We start from the raw sequence: 14,876 nt of genomic DNA, 5'->3' as shown, positions 1-14,876 counted from the left end.
TGTCAGCGAAAAATGTGAAAATGCTGGTGTGCAATATTTCGCACAACACCTGCATCCTGGCCACCAGAGGGCTTGTGCCGAAGGGGTTAATAAAGAAATAAAACACTGCCATTCCTGGCTCAGCCTGCCTCTCCATTGATGTGCATTCATCACTGTCTTCACACTTAGAAACCCATAAGCACACAAAGGTTGGCAGAGGGCTGGTATGTCCTCATACATCACAGCCACATGGGCTGGATTTTATCCTTGGCTGCCTGTCAGTTATCAACCGCAGGCTCCCTCCCTCCCTTACAGCTTGCCAAATCTCTGGTCCCCTCCGAGGTCAAACCTGGCATATCTGTGGCAACAGTCTCCGCAGTCCTGCAGTCGAAGGACAACAAGCACATGTTGCAGGTCAGTGAGGAGGGCGGGGCTTCAGTGGCTGGCAGTAGAGTCAGGGAACTTAATGTGGCCATTTGGAATGCTCTAATACTGGGGATTGGCTGAATAAACTAACTGTAGTCATATTCATATGCAACACTGTAATATTGTTAAATGAAAATTTCTCATGTTTACTGTATGAATTAGACAGACATATTCATACCAGAGTCCCATTACATTGCTGAAAGGATTGGCTGCTTGAGTGGTGAATGGTAACCTACGTATTCAAACAAATCTGTGGAGAGAGAAATGTAAATGAAGTGGCAGCGTTTCAAACTGAAACAAATTCATTGAGACATTTCCATGTTTAATCCCTGCAAACTTTTCCTGTGTGCTTTTGGAAAAAAAAAGAACTGGGGGGGGACAACATCTTTTTTAACAATCTGATTTTTAACTTCTTTGGAGCAATGTGCACACTGTCCTGTGTAAAGCACATAAATCCACTGAAGTAAATGAAAAGCTTTTTCATCAATATATATTCACCACTAAAACAGGTCCTATATCCCCACAAGCACTGTCCACTGAGATATGAAAACCCAAATGGAAACTGCTTATGCTGAAAAACTTGGGTGATATGAATAGGCCAGGCTGATTTTAACAATGTAATCCCCACTTGAATAAAGATTACATATTAGTAATCATTTTTAAACCCTGCCATGTGATTGACTTGCTGTGAAACATTCGCCTCTAAATCCAGCCTGCCCCCAAGCCCGCCACTGCCCCACCCAGTAAGAAGCGCAAACGTATGGTGGAGGAGCCCCCTGAGGTACTGACCCCAAAACCACTACTGAGTGGAGCTGTGCCATTGGAGCTCTTCCTGGCTACACTGAGCAAGGTGAGACACAATCCTGTCACACAAAACAAGGTGATACATGACGCTGTCACACTAAACAAGTTGAGACACAACCCTGTCACACAAAACAAGGTGACACACAACCCCATCGCACTAAACTAGGTGAGACACGACCCCATCACACTGAACAAGGTGAGACACGACCCCATCACACTGAACAAGGTGAGACACAACCCCATCACACTAAACAAGTTGAGACACAACCCCATCACACTGAACAAGGTGAGACAACCCCATATCACTGAACAAGGTGAGACACGACCCCATCCCACTGAACAAGGTGAGACACAACCCCATCACCCTGAACAAGGTGAGAGACAACCCCATCACTCTGAACAAGGTGAGAGACAACCCCATCACACTGAACAAGGTGAGAGACAACCCCATCACACTGAACAAGGTGAGACACAACCCCATCACACTGAACAAGGTGAGACACAACCCCATCACACTGAACAACGGGAGATGCCCTCATGGTCAGGGAAATTATTTTAGTTTGATATTTTACAGGTGACAACAGGGCATGCTGCAATTTATACATTTATGATTTATGAATAGCCTGCTCCTGATAATAGCTAGGGGTTAACATATTATCAGGTAGGTACAGGGGGATGACCCATTATTAGTTGTTTCACACTTGTGTTCTGAAGTTCTTGAGGACTATTTTCAGTTCACGTGGAATTAGTCCCCACTCTTAGGTAATTTTGTCCCAACTGCAAACAAGTGTGCTGCCGTTTTTTTTGTTTGTTTAGGCACATCAAGTGAAGGCAGTCTTGGCGTGGCGTAACATGACCCTGTGTGTCTGCGTCTCCCTCTTGTACCCATGCTTAATTTTGCATAAAACATATATCAGAACTTTCTGTGCTTGTTTTATAATACTGTAGGACAAGCAAAGATTGGAGTCCGACCGCCAACCTTTGTCGCATGTCTTTCCCTCTCTCTCCTCCTAGTTCTTCCTGTCTCTCTCCACTGATCTGTCAAATAAAGCTGAAAAAGCCCCCCCCCCCCCCCCCCCCCCCAAAAAAAAAAGTTTCCACAAAGCAGGAAAAGTTTCTTATGTATTCATTGACAGCCAACACATTGATCAATTTGTGAGGAACTGCTCTCACAAGAAAGAAGTCCGTTTACGATTCTCTAGTACTAGAGATGCATTTTTGGAGATCTCCTTTGAAAACCATCTGTTTTTGATTTGCCACTCAGAACAAGAAACCTCCACAAAATATAAACAATTTTTCAAGTAGTGTTAATGATTTAAGAATTTTTCTGTGAGTTACTCCTGAATAATTGTTTTGCTAGATTCTTGTCTTGCTCGTTTGAAAAATTTTCATCGAGCTCAGGAGTTTGGACTTGATTTTTATTCCTGTGTATCACAGTGACAACATTACAGTAATCACTTACAACAATATTCTCCAGAGTTTGGTTTGTGGCAGAGCCCGCTTATATGTTGTTTTTCATGTGACAGAGAATATGTGTGTGTGTGTGTGTGTGTGTGCGCGCGCGCACGCACGTGTGCGTTCCCTATAGCATGGCATCACAGAGGTGAAGGTGGAGGACACGGCAGATGGACACATCTTGCACCTGCAGGCAGAGGACACACTGATCCAGCTGGAGGAGGATGGGACACACATTGTTTGTGACAACAATGAGTCACTGCGCACTGTCCTGAGGGACCTGGTGCTGCACTTCTTGCAGAAACTGTGAGCTCCAAAACCTTCCCAACCACTCTGGCAACTGCATAAGACATACACTTAGGCCCCATAAAACCTCCACCCCTAAATTAAGTACCATAAATTTTACCATCTAGTTCCCCCTCTTTTCACCAGATTACAGTGCTGTGAACTCCAGCCCTTAATAACTGCTGGATACTTCCATAATCACTTTGACTAGGGAGCTATAAACTCTGAAGTAGAGCTGTGGCTGACAATTTCACATCTCTCCCAGCCACTCCAGAGGCTTTCACAGATATGCCAATGCTGGTCAGACAGGTACAGCAAGGGTGACACGCGACCATCACAAAGCCAGCCCGGCTGGTGGGCATACTTTTGAGGGTTTAATGCATATTCGGTGACTACGTTTTTGTGTTTTTGCTTTTAAAGTTTATTCAGAAAAAGGGTCATTACTATTAAAATTTTATATGGTATTAGTGCTGAGATCTGAAAATAAAGGTTCCAGAGAAAAGCTACTTGGCCTCCTTTGTACTTACCCTCCCTCTTAGTTTCTCCACTCAATTGATGTTATTGGTCTTTTTTTTGGTATTGAAGCTATACATTTTAGAAACAAAAGTTTTGAAAACTGCTCATCTACACCAATTTCTGAATGTTCGATTGTGACCGTTTAAACCTCCTTAAATAAAGCAAAATTTTGTTGCCTTAGTTTCATCATAACACCAGGGCCTGGGATTGCGTTGCAACTCAAATGGAACAAACATCATCTAAATCATTCAGTTTGACTTCGTTTTGGCTTAATGTGAAGAAACAGAAATCTGCAGCAGTCTAACCATATTTTTAGTTGCTGTGTGAACAAAGAACTTGAAGCAGTGGGTAATCTGGTTCCTTTGATGCTTTAATTGCAGGTGGATTTGAAGTGCAGTTCTCACAGGAACACCTGTTTCATGTACCAATGTGTGCAGACCTTGTCACAAGCTTTTACTTAGCATTGCCACAATTACTCAGCCACTCATTAGTATAAAATACATACAGGCAGTTAATGTACTTGTGCAATTTTAAGCTGTAAGGGTCACGCCAGCCTTGATTCCAGAGTTACTGGTTTTGCTTTTCACGTTAAAATGAGCGATCAATTAAGACCCAGTTGTAATGAGATAATTGATGCAGATGAAAAAGTAGCTAAAACCTTCTGATTCTCCAGGACCATGGTTCAGAAACCTTGCCCATTTGATCAAAAGGATTTTGGATCGTATGGCCTAATTGTTTTTCTGAACCTGAAGGGGAACGATATAAGCTTTTTCACATGGACCATACTACTAGTTCTAGGACAGTATAACATTCTAGGACATTGAATTGTATAACCTGCTAGATTCATTCTCTTCAGGATCTGAACATTACACCCATGTTCCAATGGTAATATGAGCTCCTAGCTCCCCCTGGCTGTGGTTGAGGGGTGGAGTACACGGTGGGAGAGAGTGCGACCCTCCCTATTATGTCACCATTTTTCGGAGGACCCTCAGAGGACCTGGTGCCATCCATCATCCACCAACCTAAAAAAATTAGCACTACTCCTAGGGCATCCGTCTGGACATCCACATTTGATACTGTCAACGAAAGGTACAGACCCCCTGGGAAACGAGGAAATCGAGACGACAGACAGGAGGGTTTTTTGGTGGTGGAAATACGGGGGTGGGGGGGAAGGAGTTGACTCTGCAGATCTATAACAATGTCCAGGGTTTTTAAAAATTTTATTCTGTGTACAGTGCTGGTTTAGCAGGACCATTTGGCCTCCCTATTAATCTGGCACAGGAGTCTGCTAGAGCTGGACATTAGGCAGGGCCATCCCAAGCAGGACCAGAATTAAAAAAAAAAAAAAAAAAAAAACGAAAACCAATGAAACACCCTCTCTCCACACTGAAGCACTGGATAGCATCACTGATAAGCAGGGCTCAGAAGCAAGCCTTCTGGGCCTCAATTATTCCTGCTTATCTCCGCCAGTCGAGAGCCTGGAGCGAATTATGCATTTGGTCGCGTGTGCGTGTGTTTGTGTATCTGTCCGCAGCTAATCTCGCAGCTAATACTACTGGGCTGATCAGCCTAATACTTGTGCATGCTGACAGCAGGCCAAGGACCTGAATTCTCGATTATTTTGCAAATAGGTCAAGTATTTTGTTTTAATTTATTTCCATCATTGTCCATTTAAATACATTGAATGCTAACTCCTCACTCCTCCTAACCGGCCCATAGGGGTGGCAAATGATCAACAACTGCTTCCGTTTGGAATGAAAGACCAGCGATATAAAATGTCAATTTCAACGTTAAAATGCCAACAAAACGGGGTACGTTACTGACTGTGCCAATTATTTTGTTGGCATTTTCACGTTAAAATTGATATTTTACATCGCTGATCTTTCGGAATTGTTCCTGTCCAGATTGCAAACAAAAGTGCCAGACTATAACGTCAACGTTAGCTCTGACTAACATATCGTGGCTGTTATGTTCGCTGAATCGGCGTTTTTGGGATTTTCAGTGGCACATGGTAAAAACTTGTAATATTGTCTTTGTCTGGTTGCATTGATTGTGTAGCCTCTATTGTTGCATCAGCAAAGCTAACATGCCTGGCGGAGATCTGCTGTCTACTAAGTGCACTCTTCTAGTTTAATATTGCTTTTGAACAGAAAACCGTGATGCAAGTACACAACAACTTTGTGACTGGGGACCAAGCAGTTTGTTGGCCCAGAGCATTAGGCAGGCTGGCTTCCACTGGTACAGACTTTGGAGCCCCTGCTCATGGATATCATTTCTGATAATGTGCTTTCACAATTGTCATCTCCCCAGATTGCACCAAGGCACTAAAACCCTAAAAAGCTGTTGATTTAACACTCCTTTTTTCAACCCCCTGCAGTGATTTGACAAATTTTGCACGCACGCACGCACGCACAGAGGACACACTATGAATATGAAACTTCCAGTGAAATTGTAAATTGCTGATTTTTTCTTCAAGTGAATAATCATGCAATGGAGAAATTATTGGCCTGTAGATATCAGTATAATTTGTTAATGAGACGCATTCTGCAGTATTCAATACTGTATACTATAGGTTGACACTATGATGGGTTCCCACTTTACTTTTGAGGACAATTGCAAAATTATGAAAATAGTTCCTCCCCCACTCCCAAGGGCTTAAAAAGGCATATTGTATCTGCAAAAATATGACCAAAAGCAATCCATTTAGTTTGATTTTCATTTATTTTTAGTTTCATATACTTGTTCTGCCATTTGTGATAGTCATGAGTTACAGCTGTAGACAGCAAATGCATTCTTTTTGAATCTGTGCTCTAATGCAGAAGTAAACCAGCATTGGGGTTCAGAAGTTAAATTGGTTGGAATAAAGCCAATTAGAGGACTGAAGGTGTGCAGTGTTACTGTAGCAAAGTACATGTGATAACCAACAGGACGAAGGGACAGTGAGCTCCACTGTCTTTGGGACAAAGACATTTTTTCTTGATTTTGCTGTTCTCCCCCCCCCCCCCAAACATTATGGTTCCTTGAACCTGAGGACTATGTATAAAATGTGCTGCAATTTCTACATGATGAAATCATAATGTACAAAAATACCCTTACATGAAAGCTGAGAACATGCATTTATAGCACATGTAATTGTTTGATGACAAATCTAAAATTGTGGAGTACAGAGCCAAATCAAGAAAAAATGTCTGTCCTAAACATTATGGGACTCACTATATTTGCGGTGGGAAAAGCTTTGTTAAAGCTTTTGCCAAGGTGCACACTCTGCCTTGCCCACTAAAGGTGCATTTGTGCTTCTGCATAAAATCAACTGCTGCTGCATCCACGTATCAGTAAGGGAATTACCAACTAGTCATTGATCACGGTGTTGCAGCGAGAAGAGAAAAATGAACTGTTAGCCAAGTACAAATGTAGTAAACATAGGCATGTGGCAACCCAAACAAAGGTAACAAAGGTCATTTGAATCTCCCTTTTTTGAGAGGTTCCTCTTGGGGGCAGTAATGTGGAGCTTTCCGTAGATCAAGATACAGAAGCGGCTGTGAATTTTCTGCAAAAACTAACCACAATGCTGGATCTATTGTAATGAACACAGTGGCATCTAAAGTTCTTACACATAACCATGCTATAAGCTGTCCAAAATGCATGGTTCTAAGAACTGTAATGAACACAGATGCCACTGTGTTCATTGCAATAGTCAGATTTTGTGCGTATACTGCATTCGTACTTTTCTGGAGAACGACACAGAACCTACAGCTAGGCAAAACCAGAGATATTCTATCTGAGGGGGGATGAACCCTTCATATTAAGACTGCCTGCCTGCCTTAAAAAACAACACCAATGTACTGTACACTGAAAATCCAATATATTCAAGCAATAAAAAAAAAACGACAGGAGGCTAACCTCTGCATTTCACAGTGAGGGTAAGGGGCTGAACTAAAACAAAATAAGCATGTCTGTAATCACCTTTGACCAGAAAGGCCTTTGGGGACAGGAGGAAACAACATTCCGTTAGTACTGAGACTGAGTACTCATGAGTTCTCCAGTGCAAGTCAAAAAAGGTGTCTTGATTTAATATTGTGCTCATGTGTGATTAACAATTAAGAATTTTAGAATTTTTGTTTTATAACTTTTGGGTGCTTGACACCGCTCATGGATTCCTAATCTGTGGATTCCTGTTGAGTCAGTTTGTACCCAGCCAAACACAGAAGTGTGCCCCACACAAGTTAGCATATTTTTTTAACGCAAGAAATTAGTTTGACAACGGTCCATAATACACAGACCTTTGTACAATTAAACACCAACACATTTTAAAAACTCCTTGAATAAAATAGCGAGGTGAACATCAGTGCTTTTTTAAATTCTCACATACACAGAGTATATATAAATTCAACAGTAAAATTAACAAAATGGTAGAGGGCAATGAGAAATGTGTTCTGCCACAAACATTTATGTGGACAAAAATGGTGTGTGCCTGCCCTCTGCAGTAAAAGCTGTAATGTCCATCTGCAGTCCATTCTGAACAACAGGTCCGAGGAACATTCAAGAATTTTCTTTTCATCAAAGAGTGGTTTGAGCAAGATATATAGTGGTCTCTGCTGGGATGCAGGCACAAAATGCAAAAGAAAAAAAAAGGCAGCAAGCTATATCCCCAATAGTTTTACCACAAGATTAGTCCATGCCCCACAGTCAAGAACTGGAAACTGAGCACTCCCCCCCCCCCCCCCCCCCCCCCCCCCCCCCCATCCCTGGGGGTGCCAATCCCTCTGCCCTCATCCCACTTGTTCCACTTTCCCTCCTCATGGGGTCAGTCTGTCCACACTTGTGCACCTCTTCCCCTATATGAACTTGAAGCACTTGGTCTTGTCGTGGGGGAGCCGGGTCTTGAACAGCACCGAGTCTACGCGGAACTGTGTGTAGAGCAGCGGCATGTAGCCATACACCTTTACAAAGAAGTTGATGCACTTGTGGCGCTCGTGGAAGTGCGAGTCATCATGGGACAGGGCCTGAGGGCAGCCAGGGCATCGAAATGTCCAGCGGGATGTCACCTGGGGGCGGGGGGGGGGGGGGGGGGGGGGGGGGGGGGGGGGGGGGGGGGACGTAAGTGTATGGTTACACAAGACGAACACTGAACAATCAAAACTGAAAGTAGGAGTGTAACTACTGATTTTCCCTTCTTTTAAAGTTAAAGAAGATACCTCAAAAAACACTACAAATAGATGGTACAACAATACAAAGTATTTCCTCAATATTTAACATGATGTCACCAGTCTGTTTCTTTCCACACCATAGACTACAGCTTGCACAGTATGGAGTTGGAGGAAGACCTTGCATGTGTGACTTGACATGGTGGGCCTGGTTGACCCTGGGTAATGCACTGGCACAGCAGCTCCATATTCTTTTTCCCATCACAAAAAAAGAAAATGTACTTCAACTTTTTTCTTCCAATTTGAAATTTTACTGACAGCTTTACCCTCCCTCTCTGACCCATGCACAGCCTGGTGTTTTAGCATGGCGAGCTAGCCAGCAGCCTTGTTCATTTATCCTTGGTTTATGTTGTTATGGCTGACAGAATCATTATGGCAGCAATGCACTGACCTTTATAGGCGGTTTTCGCGTGATGTGAGACACCAGGAAGTTCATGGCAATGTCCTCGCAGTTGATATACTCATCTACCATGTCACGGATTGCCTGGGGCATCACATAGGAGTACAAGTAGGCATAGTACTGTCAAAGCAAAGGAAGAGTGGGTTGGAGATAGGAAGAGAGACAGAAGGAGAGGAGTGGAGGTTGAAAGAACAGTGGAAGAAGAGATGGAGAGGGAAGATAGAAGAGGGAGAGGGAGAGTAGTAAGTGCAAGAAATAAGACACTGAGAAAAAGTTTACAGGTCCAGACAACTGGATTCAAATTGCTGTTATATTCCCCAGAAGTGATAAAAGAAATATTAAGAAGACAATCAATTAAGTTTTTAACCCAATCATTTGGTGAGTTAAACACCAACCATGGGGTTTATAACCATTAAATTGTAATAAACACCATTAGATTATTGTGACCTGTTCAGCGGACTAGGACAGGGTGGGTGTGTATCCTGCACTCTTTAACGTTCATATCCTTTAGGCATGTCATACGTAAACTCATTGCTAGCTAGGTTAGAGCCGGTTAGAGCAGTAACCTTATTCTACCAGACAAAATGAAAAAAAAAAAAAACTAGGCTTTACCATTGTATAGTTAAACCTGAAGATCATTTAATGTGTAATAACATTGTAAAACTGAGCTACTGTACACTACATTAGACTATAGCAGTCTCAAACCCAAATAAAGAAAGTCTTTGATTCCACATGTCTAAGCTTAAAAGATATTTAATTGTCACTAGCTACCGGTAAGCCTACTTATTGACCCACTGTTCTGCAACAAGTTCCAGGTGAAAATTCCAACTGTACGGGTTATTATAATACAGCAGTGCCCATGCTGTGCCCAGAAATAAAACCCTTTTTTGTAGGTCTCTTCTTTTCATTCACTTCCTCCAGAGAAGGGGCTTGCTTTACCCGCACAAAAGTAGAAAGAGCATCATTTACGTATTGCAAGAATAATTTTTTAAAATATTTCTCAGCCATTTGTGAGAAAGAAGTATTAAAACTACACCATCAGCAAATAATTCACAAATTGAAGTTTCCTGGACCTTTAAAAAGGTAGTCGGAACGTATTGTAGCAAATGGCAGACTCATTATATGCCTCAATTGTTAAATAAATATGTAAACTGAATTAAATAAACCAAACAAACACACAACACCAGCGCCAAGCAGTGAGCAAGGCTGCGTGAAAACAACAGTCAGTGGGTTTACATGATGTTTGAAAAAGTTGATTTATTGTTTTAGCCCGACTAAAACTGGACTTTTAAAAATCATGTAAACACTGTAGTCCGACTGAAATCGTACAAAGTCGATTTTTTCAGAGTCGGACTAACATACCTAGATAATGCGGTTGGGGGTCGATTTACTACGGCATATATATGCTTCAATAGGCCAAAAATTGGCCTAGGCATTCTGCGCATGTTCCATAATTTACATAGCAACTATACGCTCACTGTGGCCAAGCGGAATTGATAACGTTTCTGAAAATATATACCTTTAAAAGATTTAATTCAATCTTCTACTGGGACTTTTGCCGTTTATTGAGGGTGTGACAGAACATTTTGGTGCCACCGACTATAATCGAATGTTTTTCACATTTACCGTCTGATTGAGCAAGTACCATTCAAAGTACATTTTTATGGGTTAGTGCTGTCCGATTGTGCTAGCTACTTCACATTAACCTTGTACGACGATCAATAAAGGCTAACAATACAGTACCACTTAATTATTGTCACTTCTATCACCTCTGTAATGAACTACAAAAAGGCGACAAATGACCTTTTCTGTGAGAAATGCATACACGCGCATACACAGCTGGCGACATTCTAAAGCTCCGTTGTGCACTCCCTTGTATCATGGCGAAAAAAAACACATTTCTGGACGGACGAGGAGACCAACTTCATGCTATCGCAACTAAAGGAGTTAAATATCCTAAAAAACACGGATGCAAGAAAAACGTGGAATGGCGAACTATTCAAAAAAGTTGCGACAAAATTGGAGTAAGCAGGATTTATAAAAAGCCTTTGTCAGACACCTCTGTCAATAAATCAATTCTTTCCGAGTCATGTATATTGAGACAACGACAATAATCCAATTAAATCTCACCTTTGGCCAAATCAAGCTATTAATATAGATCGACTGTACATGTAAAAGCACCGAGTGCTGTCTGAAGATAAAACATAAAGCTATTTATTTTTGACTATTTCCAGAGATGCAGATTCCCCACATGTGCATCTGAGAAGTTCCGCTTATACTTCTGTGGCTCTCTCAAGAGCCCACATATCCAAGCCTTCCTGTCTTCTCACAATCTTTCTGTATCTAATAGCAGTGAGGCTCAAACTTGTAAAAAGCCATTAACAAGCACAAATCTTTGCATATGGAGGGCCTACTGTTTCTCAGTATTGGTATCACATCCATATCCTGGATACATTACAGTTTCCATTGTCCAAATGAGATGGATTACAAACAGAAGCAGCAGAGACCATAAGAATCTTCCCATCGTATTCTTCAACTCTACTAAAGCAGCGGACCCCAACTCTAGTCCTTTGAAGGCAGTGGGCCACCTGCTTTTCATTGTTACTTCAAACAATTACAGCAGCTACGTAGTTACACAGTTAATTTGCTTCACTGAATTTCTTGGGTTTAAACTGACTGCTAATTTTTGGTGAAAATTCTGGCTTTCTAGGATCATGGCTATGGACAATTCCTGAAAAGGCAATAGAAAATTGAGAGACCATGACATCAGCCTGATGTTATTCTCAGCCTGCTGAGCAGTCTTTAAGGCGCATACATTCTAAATATGTATTTTCACCGGTGCATTTCAAATACAATGTTTTTTTTTGACAATATCACAATCACAGATAGGTCTTTGTTAAACCTTTACACAACAGCTTAAGCTAAATATTCTATTCTGACTGGCTGGGAGATGTGCATTATTGCATTATTTTCCATATACGCACAGCTAAGAAGTAGCGCTGGCAGAAGTTCAATCAGGGTTATAAATGTATCGATGGTAGAAATCAAATGTGGTGAATGATCATTTTTGTAGTAAACTGCTAGCAAGCCACTACTGTTACAATATCTTATTTGCAACAGTGTTCAGGGATGTGTCCCGAAACACTGCCACTGCCAACTCAAGCATAGACAGCTTGTTATCCATGAGTGACTAATTATTCTAGTTATAGCTTGATTTACGGTTACCAACCTTCCCATAAAATACAAAATCATCCAGTATGGAAAGTCAAGAGGCGCTCCTCATTGAACTCATATGGACCATCCACTTCAGAGGGAGTTTGAGCTTTTGCCCTCAGGCCTTCATTTTAGGGCACTTGTTTGGACCAATCACTAGAAACCAACGTATCCGCCTGAATCTGACGTCATTTTAGGTCGACACTGATGCGTAGCCATGCCAGAGACTGTGAGCCATGCCCATAGACATACATACATGTATATATATGTCTATGGCCATACCAACATACTACGTAACCGAGGTTTTGCCGGTTTTACGAGTGGAGTTTCCTGGGTCCAGAGGTGCATTCAAATTCAGCAAACAGAGGCGAATGCTCGTGGCAACGTTTTCTCTGAACGGTTAAATTTGAACGGCTTTTTAAGAACGTTCCAAATTGTTTGCATTAGCTAGCTAGTTAACTTAAATTGGTAACATTAAGTTGGCATTGGCTAAATTAAGATATCGATAGTTAGCTACATTAAATTTTTGTGACAGCATTCACGTTGACATTAGCTAACATTGAGCGTTAAGCGGTTTGCAAACGTTCGCCTTGTTCGCACCTCAGACCTTTGAATCCGAAGATGGAAATGGAGTGTAACGAGTGTCTTATATCAGGCTACGAGTGGAGAGGAGCAAAGTAAAAACAAACTACAATGTCAGGCGATACTGAGAAGACATGCAGTCTATGTAAAATAAATTTGTTAATCAAGGGGGTCATAAATTCAAGAATATTATTCAGCAGCCTAAACGCGAAAGAGAGGCCATTAAGTGAACGTTTCGGAGATGTCGGGGTAATTATCCCATATAGACTCAGTGTCTATTCTGGGAGGATTTGTGTGATTTGTGAACGCAAAAAACATCTCCCCTTTGAATAAATGCCTTCAAAGCAGAGCGCTGTTCAGATTTCAAAGTAATTGGTACTTTTAATCGATGTAGAACAGCCTGGATAGCCGCGTCCATCTTGTCTAAAGCAGTCGCCATTGTTGTTGTTGTTAATCCTTGGTTCCGGCACACAGCTTGACAATGGCGTTAGTCCCGCCCGTGGCGCTGATTGGATAATCGCTTCGGCAACCGGAGAAATTGCTGTTTCATGTCACGATACCAGACCTGAATCTGCAGTGGGCAGGATTCAAAGGTCTGGACCCAGGCAAGTGAACCCTGGCTGTCAAGACAAATTTTCCCTAGTGGGACAATAAAGATAACCTTGAACCATATAGGACATATTTTGTTCTGTGTGTCTGAGAACGATTATGTTTAGGAGTTTAGCCTGTTTTGAATATAATTCAATAGTTGGCTAGCTAGCTATTTGTGATAACAAGCATGCTGTGAGACCATTTTGACCTAAAATCCAAGAAGGTCATGGTTCATTTAGCAAGAAGGTCATGGGTTCGAATCTCGGCTTGGGGCCTTTCTGTGCGGAGTTTGCATGTTCTCCCCGTGTTCGCATGGGTTTACTCCAGGTACTCTGGTTTCCTCCCACGCTCAAAGACATGCATGTTAGGTGCACTCCTGCAGTTGCCCTTGACCAAGGCACTGGCCTCAGAACTGGAGTTGGTCCCCGGGCGCTGCACTGTGGCTGCCCACTGCTCCTACGTAACTAGGATGGGTCAAAATGCAGAGGACAAATTACCCCACGGGGTTCAATAAAGTATATCTTTATCTGTATAAAGCTAGCTTGCCATCTAACCCAGTTGAGAATGACTAGAAAGACGCATTCGTTGCTAAGTGTTACAGAGGTTGGGATATTTTCTGGAATATATACTATACCAATATTTACAGTGCAATTGAATATTTTGAATGCTTTTATTGTAATTATGCTTTTGGTTGGAGAGCTGTTGCATAAACAGGATAATGACCTCAGGGCTGTGCATTATGAAAGCTGAATGCCTTTCATGGAATGAAATTTCCTGAGGCAAATTTACTACCTATGTGTCCGGCATGCAAACAGCATAATGCACAGCCCTGAGGTCATTATCCCTATTATATTATTATATATTATAACATATAATACTGCTTTTGGACAGCTGTTCTTTTATGGTATGGTTATATTTGTCTTGTGACATTTAGATTTGAATCTCTAAATTTTCAAAGGTATTTTCCATTTTGAAAAATATAACATTTTAATGTATTTTTGACTGACCCTCTCATGCCTGGTCGAGTTCAACCCTTGCCACCTGCTGGGCTCCTTGTGTGAAGACAGAGGTTACCTTGTGGAAGAAAGCAGCACCTGTCAGAACCATTGAGAGCTCGCAGGAGTAGTTGGAGTTGTACAGCCAGGACTGGTGGTTCACATCCCAAGCATGGTAGCGTCCTGGGAAGCCCACGATTCGATCCCTGGACTCACGCCACACCCTGAGCAGCAGAAGAGCAGGATTAACTAGGCAACAAGGCCAGACAAGACAAGCAGTGACCAGACTGGAGCAGAGAATGGAAATTGGCCATGATGGGCAGTGCCCAGACACAGGTGCTGAGCTCAGTATGTGGGGTTTTTGTTTTTTGCAGTTGCAGTTTTCAAAACCTAGACGACTAGGCTGTAAAAACCAGATGAGCTCCC

At 42.0% G+C, this 14,876-nt stretch overlaps 2 protein-coding genes across 11 annotated transcripts in view; one reads left to right on the top strand and one right to left on the bottom strand.

Annotated features, from left to right (window-relative positions):
- Positions 1–3,455, top strand: part of ints9 (integrator complex subunit 9) — an 86,819-nt gene extending 83,364 nt beyond the window's left edge. For all 5 annotated transcript variants that reach the window (XM_035421475.1, XM_035421477.1, XM_035421478.1 and 2 more), the window contains 3 exons: positions 295–393; positions 1,118–1,255; positions 2,798–3,455. In XM_035421475.1, the coding sequence (XP_035277366.1) occupies positions 295–393; positions 1,118–1,255; positions 2,798–2,974 (414 nt within the window). In that variant the 3' untranslated portion in view covers positions 2,975–3,455. The remainder of the gene's footprint in view (positions 1–294; positions 394–1,117; positions 1,256–2,797) is intronic.
- A 2,712-nt stretch (positions 3,456–6,167) lies between these two features.
- The window catches only part of extl3 (exostosin-like glycosyltransferase 3), a 75,946-nt gene continuing 67,237 nt past the window's right edge, over positions 6,168–14,876 (bottom strand). For 4 of the 6 annotated variants that reach the window (XM_035421469.1, XM_035421468.1, XM_035421471.1 and 1 more), the window contains 3 exons: positions 14,530–14,674; positions 9,061–9,189; positions 6,168–8,510 (listed from right to left, as the gene is read on the bottom strand). In XM_035421469.1, the coding sequence (XP_035277360.1) occupies positions 8,301–8,510; positions 9,061–9,189; positions 14,530–14,674 (484 nt within the window). In that variant the 3' untranslated portion in view covers positions 6,168–8,300. Of the gene's footprint in view, positions 8,511–9,060; positions 9,190–14,462; positions 14,675–14,876 lie in introns of those variants that run through there. The other 2 variants (XM_035421473.1, XR_004765684.1) reach the window with 2 other exon arrangements.

This window comes from Anguilla anguilla, chromosome 6 (genome assembly GCF_013347855.1).
Source record: "Anguilla anguilla isolate fAngAng1 chromosome 6, fAngAng1.pri, whole genome shotgun sequence".
NCBI classification, from domain to species: Eukaryota; Metazoa; Chordata; class Actinopteri; order Anguilliformes; family Anguillidae; genus Anguilla; species Anguilla anguilla.
This window is presented reverse-complemented; position numbering and strand designations above follow the sequence as displayed.